This window comes from Rhincodon typus, chromosome 11 (assembly GCF_021869965.1).
Source record: "Rhincodon typus isolate 14 chromosome 11, sRhiTyp1.1, whole genome shotgun sequence".
NCBI classification, from domain to species: Eukaryota; Metazoa; Chordata; class Chondrichthyes; order Orectolobiformes; family Rhincodontidae; genus Rhincodon; species Rhincodon typus.
Window position 1 is genome coordinate 36,350,383 of NC_063342.1, and position 23,855 is coordinate 36,374,237.

Sequence of the window (23,855 nt, forward strand, 5' to 3'; positions counted from 1 at the left end):
TATCTATTTTCACACCTTCCAGAATTGCTAACACCTCCTCCTTATGAGTCCTGGGACAGTGTGTCCCTGTTCAGGTGAAGGAAAAAGCTGGCAGGTTTAGGGACCCCTGGTTGACGAGGGATATTGAGGCTCTGGTCAGGAAGAAGAAGAAGGCATATATGGGGTTTAAGTTATCAGGCTCAAGTGATTCCCAAATGACTATAAAAAGCACACTTAAGAGGGAAATCAGAAGAGCAAAAAGTGGATACTCCTTATGGCAGATAAGGAGTAAAAGGGTGGCTTAAAGATGGCTTCCCCTTAAAGATCAACATGGCTGTGAGCTGGGTGCCTGTCCTTGCACAGAAAGTGTCCTTGCAGCAACTTTTCAAATCTCGTTGCTGGTGCGCCGTCCAGTGCAAGTCAGTGCTTCCTAAGCATCACGAAAGTGGATCAGAGAGCTGCCATGAGAATTCTGATGCATTGGCAAATATCAGATGCCAATGTATGTGAACAAGGGGTACATGTGACTGGTGCCCAGGAATTATGCCCTGAGGTAATATTTCTGGCTGAGCAGTCAGTGGCAAGGTGAAGTTACCCAGTACCAATGCGAACTTCCATTTTAAAAATTCAAGATTGTTTGGTTCAAGATTCTAGTTTGTTTGGCCTTTTTGGTAAGATAGATAGCTGCGTATAAATCAGAGAGTCATAGAGCCATACAGCACAGAAACAGACCTTTTGCTCCAAACAGTCCCTGACAACAATAATCCCAAACTAAATTAATCCCAACTGCCTGCTCTTGGCCCATATCCTGCCAACATTTCTTATTCATATCCTTATCCAAAGCTCTTTTAAATGTTGTAATTGTACCTGCATCCACCGCTTCCTCTGGAAGTTCATTCCACAAACAAACCATTCTCTGTGTTATACAAAAATGCCCCTCACATCTTTTTTAAATCTATCTCCTCTCAGCTTAAAATTATGCCCCCTAGTCTTGAATTCCCCATCCCAAGGGAAAAGACACCTGCCATTCACCTTATCCATACCTCTCATTATTTTATAAATCTCCATAAGGTCACCCCTCAAGGTCCTATATTCCAGCGAAAAATGTCCCAGCTTATCCAACCTCTCCTTAGAACTTAAACCCTCCATTCCCAGCAACTTCCCAGTAAATCTCTTCTGAATCACCTCCAATTTAATAATATCCTTCCTATAGCATGGCGACCAGAACTGGACACAGTACTCCAGAATAGGCCTCACCAATGTTTTGAACAACCTCAACATAGCGTCCCAACTCCTACACTCAAAGGTCTCAGCAATGACGACAATTATGCTAAGTGCCTTCTTAACCAGCCTATCTATTTGTGACGCAAACTTCAAAGAATTACAACCTGAACCCCGAGGTCTCTCTGTTCTACAACACTACGGAAGGCCCCACTTTTAACTGTATAAGTACTATCCTTGTTTCTTTCATCAAAATGAAATACCTCTCATTTGTCCAAATTAAACTCCATTTGCTATTCTTTAACCCATTGACCTAATTGATCAAGATCTCTTTGTAATCTCAGATAACCTTCTTCAGTGTCCATTATACTACCAATTTTGGTGTCATCCGCAAACTTACTAACCATACCTTCTAAATACCCATCTAAATTATTTATATAAATGACAAACAAAAGTGGACCCAGCACAGATCCCTGTGGAACACTGGAGGTCACAGGACTCCAGTCCAAACCACAACCCTGCACCAACATGCTTTGTCACCTGTTATTAATCCAATTTTTTCAATAAGGTGAGATGTGCAATTAATAAACTATTTAACATGTAATAATCTCTTCAATAGACATCTCGTTGCTGCCAATAAATTTGCCTCAGTGCCTAACAGTTGCATCAGAAATGCAATGTATTATTCCCAATGTCAACTTGGGCCTCAATGAACTTCATATGTGGTTCTGCCACAAATCTGACCACAAACCACGTTGTTCAGGTCTCCATAAGATTCCAGCACAGTTGGCTTTCCTTGTTCATAAAGGTCACAAATGGCCACTGGAAAGCATTTTTTGGGTCTCTAACTTACAACAACATCTTATGCAAAAGGCCAGAGTGGCAAGTACGATCTTATCATGTTACCAAGTTTATGATTACCTTCTGTAGTTAATATAAATACGACTTTTTGTATACCAATAAAAATAAATGCACGAATGGGATAAAGCTTGGTGATTTAGAAAAGTTGAGGAATTGAAAGGTTTACATTGACAAAATGTTAAAAACTAACTCAAACAGCCAAGTGAAAAGCTAACGGATTCTTACCAGATAACTATACGCATATGTTATAAAATGTAACGGTGAAGCTCCGTGAAATAATAGAAAGGCTACAGCTGGCATACTCTGTTGTTCTATGTATACAAAAATAAAAGACAAGTAAGGACAGATAAAAACTGATGGCCTTACCAATAGTGCCCATATCCCATAAACAAAGAGTTTTGGAAATTTCTTTCAACAAAAAGACACAATTGCAATCAATCAAAAGATCACAGAATAATGCAACTTAATATATTACATCAAACTATTAGGAGACTTTATTCATTAATGAAAAAAAAATTAGCAAATATCACTGTATACCTGAATCATTCAAGCAATTATTAGTTGATTTAATTTTAGTTTAACGAAACAATTAATGTCAACATCCAACTTGAGATACTGGAGCCACTTTAAAGTTACATTTGTTTATGCATTTGCAATTGCAAAATCATACTTCGCCCAAGTCACATTTTTGGAAGATGTGAGAGTTGATGGCAAGGTCAGCATTTGTTGGCACCCTTAATTGCCCTTGAGAAAGCGAATCATATAAAATGATATGAAATGTTTATTTCTTAAGTGAAGCATATGTGGTTGCTTTGTAGTCAACAGCTTGCCATGTGTTTGATGTGGGGCAAATGTTGACGGTGGAGTAATCTACCACCATCTTTGTAGAATTGATTATTTTTATCTTTGACCTTTAGAATGGCATATTTCGTTGCCTGGTCCTGCTCTGGTCTTTTCAATTCCTGTTTTTGTTTACTCTTTGAAGGATTTTTGACTTGAACAGATACATAATGAAGAGTTTCACTGCTGAGGGAAATATTATCCTGTAACAAAGGAACAAGAAACAGAAATAAGAACACAAGATCAATTAAAAATGAGGAAATTTCAATTTTTGATTTGACATTATGTTAGCATGAATCTTGTCTTCCTGGTGTATGATGCAAAGCCACATAGAAATACCAATATTCCAACACTAATAGCAAATATTGAAAAGCAAGCAATTAAATTGTACATTTCTGACCGGTGTACGAACAATAGTCATATTGGCCTCTTAACAATCCTATTGTTTACCATTTCACTGAAATCATTGGTTGGCATTCAATCAGCCCTCTCCACCCTATCTGGTTAAATTGCCAGGGCTCAGCACTGGCAACAGAGACAATCCTCTTGTTTCTTAATTGCACCTCCATAATTGTATTGGACGATCAATATCATGTTGCTTACCGCCTCACTAATGAACTGTCCTCACTTTTGAAAAGAAAATCTTGTTTTTAAAGGATTGTCAGGTGGGTGCCCAGTGTGTTGGATTTCCAACTCTTGCAAGCAGCATCCTCTTTCTTCTGACTCGAAATATTAACTCTATTTCTCTCTCCACAGTTGCTGCCAGATGTATTGAGCTTCTCTAGTACTCTAATATAATTGATCAGACTTCCAGCTGATAAGCAAAACATCAGCTTGCCAATAACACACCAAGACAAAGAGTTATCCCAATAACGCTGTCTTGCAATTAATTTAGTGTTGGACACTGGATAAAGCATCATCCAATGTTCATCACCCTCATCCATACCAAGTGGAAGATTTTCATTTAAATACCTTCATTTTTATCTGGTAGCAATTGAAGCAGTGCTGTTTAATTGTGTGTTACCATCATAGGGGCAGAAAAAGGCTTACACTCTTTAATATTTCATGAGTTCTAGTGTGAAGTACTTGTGTATATATGTATGTCCACCCATTTGCCTGTTAAATAAATATTGTCATGATGTCCCACTTGTTCAAACAATATCTTATTTAATTTCATTGCCTAAATTAATACCTCAAGAAAATGCCACGGGCAAGTAACTTCACATCTACTGTTCTGAGGAAGGGTCACCGGACCCGAAATGTTAACTCTGTTTTTTCCTTCACAGATGCTGCCAGACCTGCTGAGCTTTTCCCACAACTTTATTTTTGTTCCTGATTTACAGCATCCGCAGTTCTTTCGGTTTTCACATTGACTGTGATGTTTAGCCATATTCTGATGCAAGTGAATGTTTCCAGGAGTAGAACAAAAACTAAGTTTTAAAAATGACTGAACTACAAAGATTGGTTTGTTAGCCGTTGAATATGAGCAGCCTTCTTAAAGAAATTGGACTATTATTAATGCAGCTCATAAACCTTCAGCATCATTGTGGAAGTACAATTGTGAAACAATGTTGTCATTTATCTCAAGCATATGGGCAGCCAAATAAAATGAGGACATGTTGAAATGTATAATTCATAATTTTACATCCAGAAATAATTCTTTGAGAGGTTGAGATTTAATGCAAAATCCAAATGCCATTGTTTTCACAGCTGAATATTATTATTTCAGAGAATTGTTTCAGCAGATGGTGGATTGCTATCTTTACAATGCTAATGTTTGCTGATTGAAGGTCAAGAAGAAATTAATGACAGTGTGGACAAAATATGCATCTTTCTCCATTCACTCCATCCTATCCCACATTTATGTTTCCCCAAATTACTGAATTAAAGACCAATAGACTCAGTCTTGCTTCAACTTTGGAAGTTAGAAATTCCAAATTTGTATTGTTACTGAAGATTCAATCAATTTTCTTTTCTGAGAATTGAGCTGAGTCTCCAATCTGGGTTATAATTAGCATAGACAGAAAACTCTCCCAATAAATTGCAAACTTTCCAGGATGAGGTTGTCCAGGAACTACTGGAATTAAAAAGCACCTGATTTCAGAAAATTAATTTGCTTTTCATTATGTTTCCAAATTAAAATTTGGAATTTCTTAATTTGGAAACATAATGAAAAGCAAATTAATTTTCTGAAATCAGGTGCTTTTTAATTCCAGTAGTTCCTGGACAACCTCATCCTGGAAAGTTTGCAATTTATTGGGAGAGTTTTCTGTCTATGCTAATTATAACCCAGATTGGAGACTCAGCTCAATTCTCAGAAAAGAAAATTGATTGAATCTTCAGTAACAATACAAAGTTTGTATATTTACATAATGATGTGTCTCAGGACAATGCTTTATGGCTGTGAAATATGGACCACTTGCAGCTGAATCATCAACATAGCAATCATCTCAAAAACATTTTGCAGGTTTGCAGCACACATCAACCATCGGCAACTTTTTTGGTTTGCTGGGCAAATTCAGAATGTGGAAGTTGGTTGCATAACCAAAGACTTTCTCTATGGTGAGATATGTGGTGCCAGTAAACCAGCAGGATGTTCAAAACTCCGCATCAAGGATGCTTACCAGTATGACCTTAAAGATCTAGGGTATTGCACCTGGAAGTCACTAGCTGACAATAGTGGAAAATGGCAACAACTTATGTATGGTACTATGATGATCAATGGTTCTTACATCAGCTTGTCAAGAGACACCAAAGCTTAAAAACAACCTACAGTAATATTTAAGATAACAAGGTGTAGAGCTGGATGAACACAGCAGGCCAAGCAGCATCAGAGGAGCAGGAAGGCTGACGTTTCGGGCCTAGACCCTTCTGATAACAAGGTGTAGAGCTGGATGAACACAGCAGGCCAAGCAGCATCAGAGGAGCAGGAAGGCTGACGTTTCGGGCCTAGACCAGCATCTGCAGTTCCTACTATCTCTGAAACTACAGTAATATTTAGTTGCTTAATGTAAGACAGGAATCTCAAGGATTGGCCTCTTCTGCCACCAGCAAACATGTGGGCACTCTTATGAAATCAATTTGTTTGCTGTCTGTTCATCATCTTCCATGGATGGAAGGCTGTCAATGAGAATTTATTCATGGATCCTTATGCTAATAATGGGAGTGGCACACTCAGCAAAACAATAGTTCAATAGATGCTGCTCCAAATGTTATTTGAAGATGTGCCTTAGCATTAGGGCTTTTACTCTTGCCAGCCAAATCTCGTTGAAATCAAGTCAAAGATCGTTTTATTTTGAAGTAAACCTAGTCTAGGAAAAGAAAACTAGCTTTTGTTGATTCAACTTTGTAGACCCTTTTTCGAAGAGATGCAGCAAGGATATGACTTCTGTTTTGGGAAAAGAGGGAACAAAGCATAGCTTGTGTCTCCTTGGGATAAAGTCACAATAATGTAGTGGCACCCTCAGATGTACAGTTTCCTTTTGGGAAAAATAAATCTTCTGTGAAGAAAGTTTGCCTCAGCAAAAAAGTTGCTGCATTGATTTAATTGAATGTCTGGGTAGAGCATTGAATTTTATCTTAATCAGTTGCATATGGAATATGGGCACATTTCAATCTTTAACTTAATCATATATCCATAACCAATGAGGAGAGGGAAAATAGTCAGACCCTGTAGCTATGATATTATCCTCCACACCCATTATTCCTTTCTGCATTCCCTACATACCCAGGCAGAAAACAAGATCAAATCCAAGTGTCTGTTACTTTTGAATAAGTTTGATCTGATTAAGGAAGTGAGGACTTAAGTTATATTCTGTTGGTTACGCTTAAATGGAAAAATATTTTCGCAAAAAGGAAGAATATCCCCATGGCCTAGTCAAGGCAAGGTGAATGATTTATAGTTTTATTTCTGTTTTTTATGGCCCAAGCTAATGTAGAAACACAGGCTAACAAATATGAAATTGCATTGAGGTAAGGAGCTTTTACCAAAGAACACAGGTCACAGGCAGTAAGAAATTGACTGAATGCACTGCTTTTATTGAATATCATATCCTTTCCGCATATCTTGATAAACTTAATCAATTCTGTAGAATTTGAAAAACACACTTGTACCTGAATTGGTCTTGTAACATATCAAGACACTTTGACCTTTTAAGTCGATTCTGTCAACTCAGCTTATAGTTGCAATTGAAGGCCCTTATGGCACAGTGGTAGTGTGCCTACCTCAGAGCCAGGAAGCCTTGGTTGAAGTCCCATCTGTTTCAGAGGTATGTTATAAAATCCCTGAACATGTTAATTAGAATATACATATGATTGCAATTGACTTATGCCTTACAATTAAAGTGAATCCTAAATCTTACACAGAGACAAAAGATATTGTGCTTCCTTTGCATTCCCAGTGCATCATGTTCACAACTGATTTAATTAAGCTGACAATACTTTATAATAGCTTCAGATCAGCATAGCACAGCACAAGTTAAGTCAAGGAACTTATCAAAACAATCTATTTACTACACATTCCAATTTTAGAACTGTCTTATGTTATGTACAGTAGTTTGATTAATGAAATTAAACTATAAAACTCGTCTAAAACAAAGAAATCACTCTCTATTGGGACAATCACCGAGGGTATGAAAATGCTCTTGTCATATACAAAAGCACTTTCTCAAAAAGGAAGAATATCCACATGGCTCCTTCAAGGATTTATAGTTTTATGGCTGTTTTTATGGTCCTAGTGAGTGTAAACACAGGCTAACAAATGTGAAAATGCTTCAAAGTAAAGAGCATTTACCCAAGAACACTGATAACAGGCAATAAAAAAACACAAATTCTATCCATGACAATATACTCTATCTCCCTCTTCATCCAAGGAGCCTGGCTTTTGTTTCCCCCATATTTGTTGGAATGTATGCAGTCTGTATTGATCACATTGTCACTAGAATGACCCCCCATTGTTCTGATGTAGCTTTTCTATCAACCTTAGGTTAATTTTTCTGGAAAGATCCCAAGTCATTTCCCTGAAGGTAGCCCTCTTTCACTTTAGATTTTTTTTCTTACTCTTCTAAACCTTGTAGTTTCAGGATCAAATTTAGTCAAGTGTTGCACCACATGCACTTTATCCATTTAGGCTGATTCATTGCCCTGCACCAAATCCAGCATTGCTTTGTTCCAAATTGGACAGGAAACAAACTAGTCAATGATATGCTCCTGAACATTTCTTTTCATTTTGCTCTAACTTTGTCAGTTTGATATTTGAATGAATAAACTTCCCCAAATTATCACTATTAGTTCATGCAGATCTACTGGAAGTCTGTAGAAAGTTTCCAGGAATGGGAGCATACCTTTCTAGCTTCTCAACTCAAACCAAATAAATTCTGTCCTTGTGCCTTCAAGGAAACCCTCTGTTTCCAATACTAAGATGTCTTCCTGAATCAGGAGCATTGCCTTGACTCCCTTTCATATATTTTTGAACACTCTGCATTCTCTAATTTTATGCACACAGTCCTCAAAGATTTTAAGCTATGTTTGTTATTGCCATTACATCAAATTCTCACACAGTTGTACTTATAGCTCATCATCATTATTGACTAAAATTTATCTTTTTATGTATGTGCTTTCAAAATGTCATTGTATTCCTTGCAGTCCTTCTTAGTTATCTCCTATTCAAGATGGCAGCACATCATTCTCAATGAATGTACTTGTGTTGTTTTACCACTTCTGCATGCTGCTACCCATTTCCCCATGAATTTAATGTAAACCTTCCACAGCCACTGTCATGTGTTTCTCTGAGAACATTGATCCAGGTACTGGTGAAGTGTGAGCTGAAACCTATTGAATAGATTCTAGTATATACACTGTGGCAGATGTTACGTCAACAGGCTGTAATCTCCTTCTTTCTTTCTGCTTCCTTTCTTGCCAGAGAAGCTTTGTTGACTATTTTTCCAATCTGTTCAGATCTTTCCAGAATCCAGCAAATTTTACATAATTACAATCAATGCTTTGATTATTTCATCAGCCACTTCTTCTCAGAGCCTAACATTGGACACTAGAGACTTTTAAGCTTTCAGTTCTAATTGTTTCCTCAGTACCTTTTCCCTAGTGAACATAATGTCATTTAATCAATTGCATAATTGTCCTAAGTTCTTGTCTTTATTTCAGTTCCTGGTTTTCCAATATATCTGAGATGCTATTGTGTCTTCAACATTGAGGACACACATAAAATGTTGTTTCACACCTCCGATCATTTCTTTAGTTCCCATTAATTCCCCATTCTCTCCGTTCCAGTGGAACAATGCTCACTTTCCTCTTTTCCTTTTCACATACTGGTAGAAAGTCTTACAATTTTTTTTTTATTTCTACTTAGCTTTCTCTTATATTCTAATTTCTCCAACATATTTTCATCATTCTTATTTTTAGAATTCTGTCTCATCTTCGACCAAAAAATCATAAGCTGCCCTTCACAACAAGTGGATTTGAGTATACAAGTCGAGATATTTTGCTGCAATTACTCAGGGACTTGGTGAGGTCACACCTTGAGTATTGTGTGCAGTTTGGTCTCCTAGTCTGAGGAAGGACATTCTTGCTATTGAAGGAGTCCAGTGAAGGTTCAAAAGGCTGATTCCCGGGATGGCAGGACTGACATATAAAGAAAGGCTGGATCGACTGGACTTGTTCTCACTGGAATTTAGAAGAATGAGTTGGGAGGATCTCATAGAAATATATAATATCATGATGGGACTGGACGGGCTAGATGTGGGAAGAATGTTCCTGATGTCGGGAAGTCCAGAACTAAGGGTCACAGCCTAAGAGTAAGTTGTAAACCATTCAGGACTGAGATGAGGAAGAATTTCTTCACTCAGAGAGTTGTGAACCTGTGGAATTTCCTATCATAGAAAGCTGTTGGGGCCAGTTCATTAAATATATTCAAGAGGTCGCTGAACATGACCATCATGACTAATAGGCTCAAAAGGTATGGAGAGAAAGCAGGAATGGGATACTGGAATTGCATGATCAGCCATGATCATATTGAATGGTGGTGCAGGCTCAAAAAGCCAAATGGCTTATTCCCACACTTATTTTCTATTTTTCTACAAGACATAAGAGCAGAAGTAGGCTATTCATCTCGATGAGTCTCTTCTGCCATTCAATGACATCATGACTGGTCTGGTAGTCCTCAAATCAACTTTCTTACCTTTTTGCTGTAACCCTCAAATCCCTTACTAATTACAGCCTTGAATTTATTTAACAACACATTCTTGACATCCCTCTGTGACAAATAATCCTACAGCTTCACTACCTTCTGGGAGAAGAAATTCATCCTCATCTCTGACTCAACTGTGTGATCTTTTAGGCCCTCTGATCGAGACTTTCCCACAAGGTGAAACAAACCTTTTTGTATCTACCCTATCAAGTCCCCTCAGAATCTTGTATTTTTAAATAAAGTCATCTTTCATTCATCTTTATTCCAATGGGTACTGGCCCAAATTATTCAGCCTCACTTCATAAGACAATTCTTCCATAGAAGAATCGGTATTAGCCTAGTGAACCTTCTCTGAACTGCCTCCAGTGTCCGTACATCTGAGATAAGGGACCCAAAACTGTTCATAGTATTTCCTATGTGGTCTGATGTGTGCCTTGTTTAGTTTTACCAAAGCCTTTCTACTTTTACTTCTCATCCCCTTTAAAATAGAGGCCAAAATTCCATTTGCCTTCCCTATTACCTGCTAACCTTGAGTGGTAGCTTTCTCTGATTCATGGGCATGGACTCTCAAAACCTCTGTGGCATAGCTTTCTACAGTTTTTGTCCATTTAAATATCTTTTCTATTCTTCCTGCCAAAGTGGGTAATGTTGCATTTCCCCACATTAAATTCCGTTAATCAACTTTTCACCTACTCACCTAACCTGCCTAAAACCTTCTGCAGACTGTTTGTGTCATCCTCACCACTTGCCTTCCCAAATATTTTTGTATCATCAGCGAACTTGATTATAGTACATTCACTTTCCACAATCAGATCACTAATAGATATTGTAAATGATTCTGGACTTACCATTAATCTTTGTAGAATTGTGCACTTTTTCTTTCAATTTAATATTATCTTAAACTTCCTTAGCTATCCACAGATTGTGCATTCTTCTCCTAGATCCTCTCTCACTGGAGTGTATCTTTGCTGATAATGACAAAATATCTCATTAAATGTCTGCGACCTCATCTCTACTGTCCTATTATATAACATAATCTCCCAAATCACTTTGGCTAGTACTGCTTTCATACCCTTGCAATGACCTTTATTTAAGTTTCAAACATTAGTCTTCGACCCACTTTTCTCATCCTCTAAATGAAGGCAAAATTTGATCATGCTCTGACCTTGGCTTCCTGGAGCCTTCTTCACGATGAGAACATTAGTCAGTCTTGTCATTGCACCTTATGAGTTCTGGAATGACATCTCTCTCTGGCTGACTGTAGAACACACAGCTCTTAGAATCTGGCCTGAGAAGATTACTTGAACTGATATTTCATGCAACTTTTGCCAATTTCTGTAATTTTAATCATCTTTGATTGATCCCTTTACCCGGATTGAACTCTGTCTGCCATTCCTCCACTCACATCTGCGACTGATCTATATCCCACTGTATCTTTTGATAACCCTCTACACTATCCACAACTCCACCAATCTTTGTATCATCAGCAAACTTACTAACCCACCATCTGCATTTTCATCCAAGTCAGTTATATATATCACAAACAGCGGAGGTTCCAGTACAGATCCCTGAGGAACACCACGAGTCACGCAGCTCCTGAAAAACACCCTTACACCACTACCTCCTTCGTTCTAAGGGCAAGCCAATTCTGAATTCATGTGGCCAAGTCACCATGGATCTATGCATCTTAATCTTCTGGACGAGCCTACCATTAGGGACTTTGTTCAAAGCCTTACTAAAGCCTTCTCCTTTCCTTTGCATTTACTATATCTCCTTGTCTTCCCCAATCCCCATTGTTTGGTTCCACTGCTCTAGTTATACAGCTCATCACTTGCAATAGTCTTTATGCTGACTAACGGCTTGAGAGTGTCACAAACACCGATGATTCCTGCACTTTCTGTTATTTCCTACTCTTCCAGATGGCTAACTACCTGCTATCCTGAATTCTTACAGCCTGTGGAATATGATTTTTTCTAATGGTTATTTTTGTTCGAATTATTTCATGCAGCACCTACGCATTGTTTTCAATGCAATATATTTAGTTCAACCATAAAAGAAGATTGTATTTTATCCAGTTTCTTATTCCATTTGTCAGTTTACAGCATTGACTCTTAATGATCCAAAGACAAAATGGTACAATAAGATACAATAAGGATAAGACTCAGCAGGCCAAGGACATAATAATTAGAAAAAACCTTCAAATTGCAATTGAAGTATGAATCAAACAATTAGTAATAATTAATTATAAATAATTAATTATAAAAGAATTGCTACACAATATTCAATGATTTTAAATTCAGGTCTTCAGATATATTCTTTAAACTACATATTAAATCAGAAATATACTTACTCTGTCACTTGAATTTTTGAATTGAGTTCTTTGTGAGAAATGTATGATTAGAACACCATTAAGGACCAATGCTAAAATTGCTTCAATTTGTGTAATAGGAATGTTATATGCATTATCCCATTTCTACTAAAATTTCCCAAAGAAGTGTAGCAGTTATTTAATGGTTGAAGGGCTAACTCCATGGCATCATTGAGTATTTACCATAATGGTTATATTATTCAGAAATGGTTTTGTCATTGCCTGAAGGGAAGTCACACTTCATTGTGTCAGCATATTGAATCACGTTACTGAGACATATTATGAGACATTTTAATTGAATAACATCCTTTCATTATATGGTCTTACAATATTTTCATTTTGCACCGAATAACTGTACAGATATTTAAAACTAACTTTAAAGCCAAAGACATCCTGCTGTGTTTATATTCTCCAAATCCTTCATGATCGGTAACACTTTTACCACTGCCAGTCAGGAGTAAGCAAATTATCCATGTACACTTGAATGCAGAAAACCAAGGCACTGCCATCCCTTTACTGAAATCACACCTCCATTTCTACTGCAGTTACACAGGCTTGAAGTCGGCATTGTAACTTGAGCTCCCTGCTCAAATTGTTAGTAATTTCAAACTTAATTTAAAATGAACCTCCATTATTCTCTTTCCCAATCCCTCATCCAACGCGTTTGTCGAAGTACAGCTGTACTGTTACCAATGGTACCTTCGAAAAATAATTTGTATTATTTTTGGTTTTCAACGCATAGGTGACAGTTATCAATGTTCCAAGTTGACAGTTATTATTATAAACGGCCAGCTGTGGTTCAAAAAGAAGACAAAATTGGACATTGTCAGTATAATTGTATCTAATTTGAAAGTTGGAATTGGAGACTGTCCAGACCAATATTGTTGAAAATAAATTTTATGCCTTCAGCATTCACATCATCTTCTGTAATTTCTAAAACGCCCTTGTTGCTATCTGTTTGCAATTGATGGATAAAGCTATAGATTGTTATGACAAGCCACTTCTTACCCCATACATTCAGGCATCTTAACTGCATGAACGGGTGACATATGTTTAGGACAATCGTTTAACTCCTTTTCTGCTAATCAGCCTTTTCATAGTATTTTGGCCTGGCAGGATAAAATAGCAAATTTTTAACAAGACTGGTTTCAAACTGCATACTCTGAGACATTGAGGCAGCCTGCAAGAGGAAATAATTTGCTACAGCCATGTCAATATATTCTGTACGTCCTCCATTCCAAACTCCTACTCCCAATAAAGGCAGGAGAGTCCTGCTCTCATTAGAGAGATATGACTGGCGGTAGATTAACCTGAGGGGTCACCCTATGCTGTTGGTGTTACTCTGTATCAGAGACCTGCCAACTGAGCTAACCAGCTCCAATTCTGGATAGACTACCGCCGTTCAAAAGGACGTCTCAACACCACCTTCTCAAGGGGAAATGCAGATGAACAACAGACGCTGGTCTAACCTGCAATGTCCACATCCTAAAAATGCATTAAAAGCCCAGAAAAGGCTGCAAATAACCGGCAGCATCTGCGGGGAGGGAGACCGCGGACTTTTCGAATTGCTCTCCTTGGTGTTGTGAATGAAAGGTCACCACCTGAAATGTTTGACTGGCTTTCCAGAGATACAACCTAACCTGTATTGTCAGCATTTTCTGTTTTCAGTTCAGATTTCCAACATTTTGGTTCTGGAGTGCTGCGTCCTGTAGTCTGCTGAGGATTGGCTCACAGCGGCTTTCAAAGCTGCCGGTGGATATTCGCTCCATTTGTACGTTTTCGATGTGTCCCCTCGCTGTTTCTTTGGCAAGCCTTGTTTTAAAAGCGCCGATTATGACCAGGGAATTTATTTCGCTGTCTGCCTCTCTCTCTCGTTCAAAGACGTGAAGTCTGAGAATTCGGGATATAATCTTACTTACCTGAGCTTTAATGAGCAGGGATAGAAGCGAGGCAAAGGCGCTTGTCTGAGGGGATGGACTGAACTGAATGGAGACGGTCGTTTCTTTTCCTGGCAGTTACATTCCTGCATCTAAAATCTCAAACGGACTTTGGTAATGAAGCAATGCAGCTCGTGTTTTTTTGGGATTTATAGATTGTCGAGTGTATACCCGGCCAGTGATAGTGGTGTAATAGGAGATTTGAACGCTGCCTGTACACAGCTATAACAGAGTGAAGCCGCGGAAAGAATGTAAATATCATATCGGCCACAGAACATAACAGGTTCACTCTATTCTCGGCTGGTACACGCAGTGAGAATTCTGCCAACCGGTTAAATGGTATGTGGCTATTCGCGGGAATTATAAATGGGAGCACAGGATGAGACCATTCGCGATGATAGCTTGACAGAACTTCAATTCCCAGTCCATTCCCCTCTTTGCTTCTGCATTCTTTTTCTCTGTAAATGCCTGGATTGAAGTCATGGTCACTCAGTCTCAGCAATGCATCGGTCCTGCTGTGCCATTTAGAACTGCTGACATCTGCTAGAAGTTGTTATTTACCCCTCTGTTTCGTGCCGTTTAAACGCTGCCTGTTCTGATTCCTGTTCTCTTCTTCCTGAAGCCAGAGTTGCTCTTTCGTCAATGGTCACATCTTACCGAGCCGCCTCGTGTGGAAGCATAGAGCGACTCCGCTCTGGATATGTTGGATATAAACCAGCTGTGAGACCGCTCGGGGTAAGAGCAAAGGGCTGAAACTGGCTATGGCTTGCGTTCCGTTTTAATATTTCTCAAGGTTATTGCCTCCTCAGACAGAGTGACAGAAGCGAACCCACCTGTTTGACAGAATTAAACTGTGTGAAAACAAATGTTGGAAGTTGATTCCAGGTCAGTTACTTTGTTTGAGATTTCCGACTGCGGCTCCCAACTGATTGGTTGCTTTTGCCGATTTCCATCACCATCATCATTTACAATAATTACCAACAAATACAGCGCTGGCATTTGTCAATTTGAATGGAATTTCGAGTGCATTTTCTTGCAATACGGTTAAAATACTGAGTGTGCATTTCACTCTCTCTGTTCCGTAATTCTATCTCGAACACTGCATGTTTGAAAATGAAATTATTTTTTCAAGCTCCACTAACTGCAGCTGGGAATAATGTAGTGTGGGATGTAGTGCTGAAGGACCTACCTGTGCTGTTGCTGAAGCTTGCTGTCACTAACCCAGTGAATGTCCTGTGCTCAATGAGACAGGAGACGGTGGCTCCCTGCTCCCGCTGAGGGTTTGTAATCCGCAGCCGGGAGGTCAGGTTATAGCTGCTGTCACTGTTTACTGTCAGCGAACCCGGCTCTTCCTGATACGAGACATCCCCCTCAACAATCCAGGAAATGTTCAGATCTCTCGGAGAGAATCCCGCGGCCAAACAAGTCAGTGTCTGAATCCCAACATCTTCATTCTGGGGATCCGCAGTCAGATAGATTTCAGGTTTCGCTAAATAAACACATCAAAACAGTACACTTCATTGTAACAAATAGAGATATACAGATAACAAGGAGAGGGGCGATTAAAACTGTTTGCAACTTTGATACTCAACGGGACAGCAGTGCAGGATCGATTTGATAAATGGTACACCGAGTTCCAAATGACCGACACAAGAAAAATATAACCCACATGAACAATGTGAAACAGAATGAGATCCCGTGATCCAAAGTCAGTTTCGTTCCGACACGAATTTGGGTTGTGTTTCTTTACAGCAGTATATTCCAGGAAATGATAAAAAAATGAACCTTTTTCCCCAAGATCAGTTTCGTTTTATTCGGTAGTTGACTTGTTGGGTTTCGGATTACAGAGGTTTGTCTTTTGGGCGTTTTTCTTCAAATTAAGTTTTGAAAAGGATCTGACCTGAAAGGATCTCATAGAAAAGGAGGTGGTGAGTGGTTACCGTCAGATTAAAGCTCATCCCGGGCAAACCATTTGATCCCACAGAACATCCCAGTCTGGTTTATATTTGTGTGTTTCTGGGCACTATTTCTGTTTCCTTCTCTCGCACATTGAACTATTTCGCTCTCCCTTAATCTAGTCAGAGAAAGGTCTCTGCACAGAACGAGGCGATTTGGCCCATCGTGTCCATGCTGAGCCAGAGCAACTCGGATGGTTACACAGTTTATCAGCAAGCATCTGACCCGTGACCTGTTTCTCTTTCCAGATGCAGCCCTTCCTGCTGAATATTTCTGATTTTTAACAATTACCTTGGACGTTTAATGTTGTTCCATTTCCCAGGTAGTAGTTCCAGCGCCAAGGTTTCTCTGTGGAGAGAGAAACGGGACACGGTACAGATAATCGACTTTGCTGATGAACTGTTCAACAATTAAACCTCCAACTTCTTCCAGTTCTGACCAAAAGGCGCTGACCTGAACCGTGACCTGTTTCTTTCTCCAGATACGGCCCTTCCTCCTGAATATTTAGGATCTTTCACAATTACCTTGGACGTTCTGTGTTGTTCCATTTCCCAGGAAGTATTTCCAGGGCCGAGGTTTCTCTCTGAGAACCACACATTGGTAAGTATCAGAATCATTCAGCATCAGCTCCCAGATGATGAGAAAACTCTCAGACATAGACACGGACACACGGATAGCAAGAGATGCAGATGCTGGAGTAAGGGTTAATACAGCTGGACCTCTCCACCACATTCTGAAACAAACCTGTTACTACGGCCACAGCTCCTTTCTCTGTACCTGCCCACTGCGGCAGGCTCATACCCTAAGGACTCCAAACAATGTTCAGACGATCCCAATTTGGACCAAACCACCACAATGGTTCTCTACAACATCCTGAGCCTCCAGAAAGGGTTTTCTCTGCGGATCCTCAGCTCAACGCTCACAGCCATGCGCAGGCATTTTCTTTCACTACAGTCAGCCTTATTCCAGCTCAGAGCCTCTTGTTCCCAGACCTGCAAAGGACCTCTACTGTTTTTCATTCTGCACAGGATCGACACTGAAACACTGGGGGCTGTTTTTCATGAAGTTCCTGGATCTGTTGCCTCTGAAGTCAGAAATTTCTCTTGCCCGACACCAACATTATTGCCCCAAATCAGCCCGCTCCTCTCCCGGTATCAGGCTACAGTTGATCCGAGCTGTCTGTCCTCTCAGGAGGGAGAGAACTGGAGGAGACTCAATCACTTCTGGAGGGACAACAGGCCCTGGAACATAACAAGACAACAAATGGGACCATTAGCTCCACAGAACTGAGTCTAACTGCAATGACTGCTAACTGGAATCAAAGTGAATCCTTACCTAAGACCAAGAGCCAGAGCCTGAGAACTGCACCCATGTTATTGAGGATGATGCTGCCTCTCTGGTTACTTGGAACTATTGGTTATTATGCGGGAAATTCAAGCTGCATGAGGGTGGAGCGAGAACTGTGTCACATCACATTGAATGCTGCTCACAGACCGAATGGAACAGCAAAACTAACCCTATCAGTGCCAGTATATTAACTTCTGCCATGCAATAACAATCTATGTTCCCCTTCATGTGCAATCCTATACCAAAGTTTACAAAAGGTTAATGCAGTAGCATTTTGTTTTAAATTAACTGGCAGAATCACTCCAGCCTAACATAGCAAATTTCCTTAAACATTTGAAACAAGTACATCCATGAACCACATGAATTTCAAAGAATGGATCTTGTCCAGAATTCAAGTAATACTGAGACAATATGCAGTTAGTTCATGAAATCCCTGAAAGCTGTGATTTGCTAGTGATGAATATCAAGCCTGAATATGAACCTTGGTCAGTATATGCAGGTTCTAATTTTACAAATACTTTCAGAACCATTTTCTGCCAGTTCCCCTCTGAACTTTTTTTCTCAACTCACTCATGTCGGTACCACTGGCAAGGCCTGCAGTTTTGTCGCATTGACAAAGTGATGGAAAGTCACCATCTTTAACTGCTGCAATCGTTGGTGAGTAGCTACACACAAGTTGGGGAAGGATTTTCCCCCAGTGACAGTGAAGGAATGGCGGGATAGTTTCAAGTCAGGTGGTGTGTGGCTTGGAGGGGAATTTGCAAGAGATGCTCTTGTGCAACCACTGGCCTTGTTCTATTTGATAGAAATTATGGATTTAGAAGTCATGACCTAAAGAACCAAAGTAAGTTATTCCAATATATCTTGTCAATGCTGCTGCTGTGGTGGAATGTTTAGGTTGTGGGTGGCCTGCCAATGAAGTAAGCAGCTTTTTCCTAGATGGTATTGAGCCAAATGTGCTTCATTGGCATTGCACCCACCTAAGTAGTGGGCAGGCTTTAGGGAGTCAGCAGATGAGTTATTTCCTGCAGACTTTTCTGCCTCCAACCTGTTTTTGTAGCTACAGTATTTAGATGGTGGGTCCAGTTCAGTCCTTGGTCAATGGTAACTTCACATAATGTCAATGCTACTCCAATCTCTATGAAGCCAATACTCTGAAAGACATGAACTGCGAGATGACCCTGACAAAACGAGTCAATGGACAAGATTTCATTTTAGATCTTTTACTGTAATAATCAAATTAAAATTAATAGTTTCAGTGGGAAATAAGGCATGGTGGTCAATTATAAATAAATTATACAGGAAATGTCAGCTATAACACCAATAAGTCCTAGATTTATGTGGCAGTCCACACTTCGGGTGTAGCACTAATTTGAACCATCAAGAACCTCAAAGTACTGAATCATATCAAATTGATTTCCAGCTCCCTTTGTTTCTAGCGTTTTGTGTGATCCCCAGTTGATAGCAAATCCAAACCAATTGGAGTTCAATGGGCATAATACTGAACAAAATGGTTCACGTCTGTATAAACACTTCAACTCTGGTTATAATGGTCTTGATAGTGTGGATCTATCAATATTAGCTTCAAGTAAAAGAAACAGCTGCAGCAACTGCCAGTTTCCCTATCCCAATTCCTGAATCCAGCCTCCCTCTCCTTTAGCTCTTCTGAAGTCAGCATCTGAGCTCAGCTGTGCCTTGGCCCTATTATTTGGTTATATCCATTTTTAGTTTTTCTCGAAACCTTGGGTTTTGATTTCTACTCTCTTTTTCATCTTGGTTTGCCTGGAAACCAGAAAGTTCAGTTTTTTTTCAGTTTGGTTTGTCACAAAAAAGACCTTAAATTCTTGGATTCCATTACACTCCTCAGATATCAAATTGCCTGTTCCTATCCTCACCTTCAGTTCCTCCCCATTCTTCTGCCTCCTTTAAAAAGACATTGATTTCAAAATTAAACTTATTTTTCTTTTAAAGAGAACATGAGATTAAAATAAGGAGGAGAAGTGTAATCAAAAACAGAAGTTGCTGGAAAAGCTCAGCAGGTCTGGCAGCATCTGTGAAGAGAAATGAGAGTGAACATTTCAGGTCTGGTGATGCTTCATCAGAAGGTTTTTAACAGATCTGTAAAGTTAGATTTTTAATCAGAATTTCAGTGAAAGATGGTTCTTGCAATTTTTCCAGGATTTCCATCAGTTCTGCACTAAAGTTGTGGTCATAAATGTTTAAACACTTTTACACAAAAAACCCCTCATTTTGTATCCTCTATAGTAAAAACTGATGCAAAATACCCTTTCAACTCACCTGCCATGAATTGATTTTCACCTGATAATTTTTAAGACTTACTTATTATAATATCAATGTTCACTTTGCTAACCTTATTTTAAGTATTCATACTTCTGGCCAGCTATCTCTTGTATTCTAACTTCTTGTTTCTTATTAATTTAACCATTCAAAGCTATTTCTTTCCAAGATTCTGACCTGCCATCCATTTTTGCACAATTATATAGTTTTTGAAGTTTAATACTACCTTTAACCTTTCTAGTTAATCTTAGAAAGTGAGTCCATCCCTTGGAATTGTTCTTACTCATTCTCATGCATCTGGTCTGTGTATCCATAAATATCCCATAGAACCAAAGAAATGTAGAAATCTGGAGCAGGAGTCAGCCATTTGGCCTTCAAACATGCTCCACCATTCAATAGCATCATGGTTGATCACTCAACTTCGTCACCTGTTCCTGCTTTTTCCACATAACCCTTGAACCCTTTAGCTCTAAGAACTATTCTAACTCAATCCTGAAAACATTCAATATTTTGTTCTCACCTGTTTTCTGTGGCATAGAATTCCACAGGCTCACCACTCTGTGAAAGAAACTTCTCCCCATCTCAAACCTGAATGGCCGACTCAGTATCCTTAAAAATGACGAGATAACAAGGTGTAGAGCTGGATGAACACAGCAGGCCAGGCAGCATCAGAGGAGCAGGAAGGCTGACATTTTGGGCCTAGACCTTTCTTCAGAAATGGGGGAGGGGAAGGAGGTTCTGAAATAAATAGAGAGAGAGGGGTAGGCGGATAGAAGATGGATAAAGGAGAAGATAGGTGGAGAGGAGACAGACGGGTCAAAGAGGTGGAGATGGAGCCAGCAAAGGTGAGTGTAGGTGGGGAATTAGGGAGAAGATAGGTCAGTCCAGGGAGGACGCACAGGTCAAGGGGTTGGGATGAGGCTAATAAGTAGAAGAAGGGTCCAGGCCCGAAACGTCAGCCTTCCTGCTCCTCTGATGCTGCTTAGCCTGCTGTGTTCATCCAGCTCTACACCTTGTTATCTCAGATTCGCCAGCATCTGCAGTTCCTACTATCCTTAAAAATGACCCTTGATTCAGTACTTCCCAGTCACTGGGATCATGCTTCTTGCATTTACTATGTCTATCCTGTTAGAATTTTACTGGTTTCTGTGAGATACCCCTTCATTCACCTATACTCTGGTGAATACAATCCTAATTGATCAAGGCTCTCTTCATACTTAAGTCCTGCCATTCCAGGAATCAGTCTGGTAAACGTTTGTTGTACTTCCTCCAAAAATCATTCCCCGTAAAAGTCTGGCACTGCACACCAACGGACCTAATATTTAATCTAAATTTGCCAATTCACTTTAACCAGCCCTGCTTTCAAGCCCTCAACAGGCCTTACTTAAGTTTTAAAAACATCTCAGATCCAGTCTCTCCTGTAAAAAATGTAAAATTCTCTCAAACGATCACTGTTATCTACTATATCATTAATAATCAATCTCACTGCACAATATCAACTCCAGAACATGATGCTGTAAATCATTACCACAAAAGAATGTGCTATGAATTCATCAAGGTGATCTTTGCCTTTTATTGACTGGAAATTCAGAACTCCCATGATTATAATTGTGCTTTCTGACAAGCTCACATTATTTCTTCCTTTATACCCCACCCTATAGTGTGGATACGATTAACGCGTCTGTAAACCACTTTCACAACTTCTTGCCATTATCATTTTTATCTTGACTTGAACCATTTCCACATCCTGGTTTCCTGAACTTGGGTCATCCTTCTTCGATTGTTCTACAATCACCATTAACTGACAAAACCACCTTGCCTCCTGTCCTTCCAAAATGCCCTACACCCTTCAATATTTAGATTCCAATGTCAGGGGTAGACAATGGCCTAGTTGTATTATTCCTAGACTATTAATCCAGAAACTCAGCTCATGTTGTGGAGACCTGGGTTCAAATCTAACCATAACAGTCGGTAGAATTCAAATTTTATTTTTAAAATAAATCTGGAATTAATAATCTACTGATGACTGTGAAATGATTGTTGGAAAAACACATCTGGTTCACTGATGTCCTTCAGGGAAGGAAATCTACCATCCTCACCTGGTCTGGCCTACATGTGACTCCAGACACACAGCAATGTGGTTGACTCTCAACTTTCCTCTGAAATGGCCTCGCAAGCCATTCAGTTGTACCAATCACTACAAAGTCTCAAAGAAATGAAACTGGGCGGATTACCTGGCATCGGCCTAGGCACCGGAAAAGACAATGGCAGAAACAGCCCTGTCAACCCTGCAGGGTCCTCCTTATTAACATTTGGGGCAAGTGCCAAACTTGGAAAAGCTGTCTCACAGACTAGTCAAGCAACAGCCTGACATAATCATACTCCCTGAATCATACCTTACAAACAAAGTCCCAGACACTACCATCACCATTCCTGGATATGTACTGTACCACTGGCAGGACAGACCCAGGGGTTGTGGCACTGTGGCAAACAGTCGAGGGGGAGTTGCCCTGGGAGTCGTCAACATTGACTCCGTACCCCATGAAATCACGTGGCTTCAGGTTCAACATGGGCAAAGAAACCTTCTGTTGATTACTATGTTCCATCCTCCCTCAGTTAATGAATGAGTACTCTTCCGTGTTGATCAACACTTAGAGGAAGTACTGAGGACGCCAAGGCCTCAAAATGTACTCTGGGTGGGGGATTTCAATGTCCGCCACCAAGAGTGGCTCGGCAGTAGTACTACTGATCGAGCTGGTCGGGTCCTAAGGGACATAGCTGCTCGACTGGGTCTGCGACAGGTGGTGAGGGAACAAAAGGGAAAAGCATACTTTAACTCATCCTTGCCAATCTGCCAGCTGCAGTTACATCTGCTCTTGACAGTATCGGTCAGAGTGATCACCACACAGTCTTTGTGGAGATGAAGTCCCACCTTCACATTGAGAATAACTTCCATTGTGTTGTGTGGCACTATCATTGTGCTAAATGGGACAGATTTCAAACAGATCTAGCAACTCAAGACCTGGGAATCCATGAGATGCTGTGGGTCATCAACAGCAGCAGAATTGTACTCTAGCGCAATCTCTAACCTCATGGCCTGGCATATCCCCCACTCAACCATTGCCATCAAGCCAGGCGATCAACCATGGGTCAATGGAGAGTGCAGGAGGGCATGCCAGGAGCAGCACCAGGCATCTCTGAAGATGGGGTATCAAGCTGGTGAAGCCACCAAACAGGACTACTTGCACGCCAAACAGCATAAGCAGTAAGTGACAGACAGAACTAAGAGATTCCACAACTAACAGATCAGATCTAGGCTCTGCAGTCCTGCTACATCCAGTTGTGAATGGTGGTGGTCAATTAAACAACTCACTGGAGAAGGAGGCTCCACAAATATTCCCATCCTCAATGATGGAAGAGCCCAGCACACCAGAGCAAAAGATAAGGCTGAAGCATTCGCAGCAACCTTCAGCCAGATATGCCTCCTCCAGTGGTCCCCAGCATTACAGATACCAGTCTTCAGCCAACTTGATTCACTCCATGTGACATCAAGAAATGGTTGGAGACACTAAATACTGCAAATGCTATGGGCACTGACAACATTCCGGCAATAGTACTGAAGACTTGTGCTCCAGAACTTGCTGCTCTCCCAGCCAAGCTGTTCCATTACAGTTTCAACACTGGTATGTACCTGACAATATGGAAAATTGCCTCAGTATGTCCTGTACATAAAAAGCAGAACAAATCTAACCAGGCCAATTACTGCCCCATCAGTTTACTCCTGATCATCAGTAAAGTGATGGAAGGTGTCATCAACAGTGCTATCAAGCAGCACCTGCTCAGCAAT

General features: G+C 40.0%; 1 protein-coding gene and 1 gene segment (V, D, J or C); both read right to left on the minus strand.

Moving 5' to 3' along the window:
• ttf2 (transcription termination factor, RNA polymerase II) overlaps positions 1-23,855 on the minus strand; it is a 167,514-nt gene that overhangs the window by 54,923 nt on the left and 88,736 nt on the right. The gene's annotated exons all lie outside the window — the stretch shown is intronic.
• LOC125484449 lies at positions 2,557-17,760 on the minus strand. The segment is given in 4 exon segments: positions 2,557-3,104; positions 15,597-15,896; positions 16,888-17,604; positions 17,699-17,760. Coding segments are annotated over 3 exon segments (513 nt in total).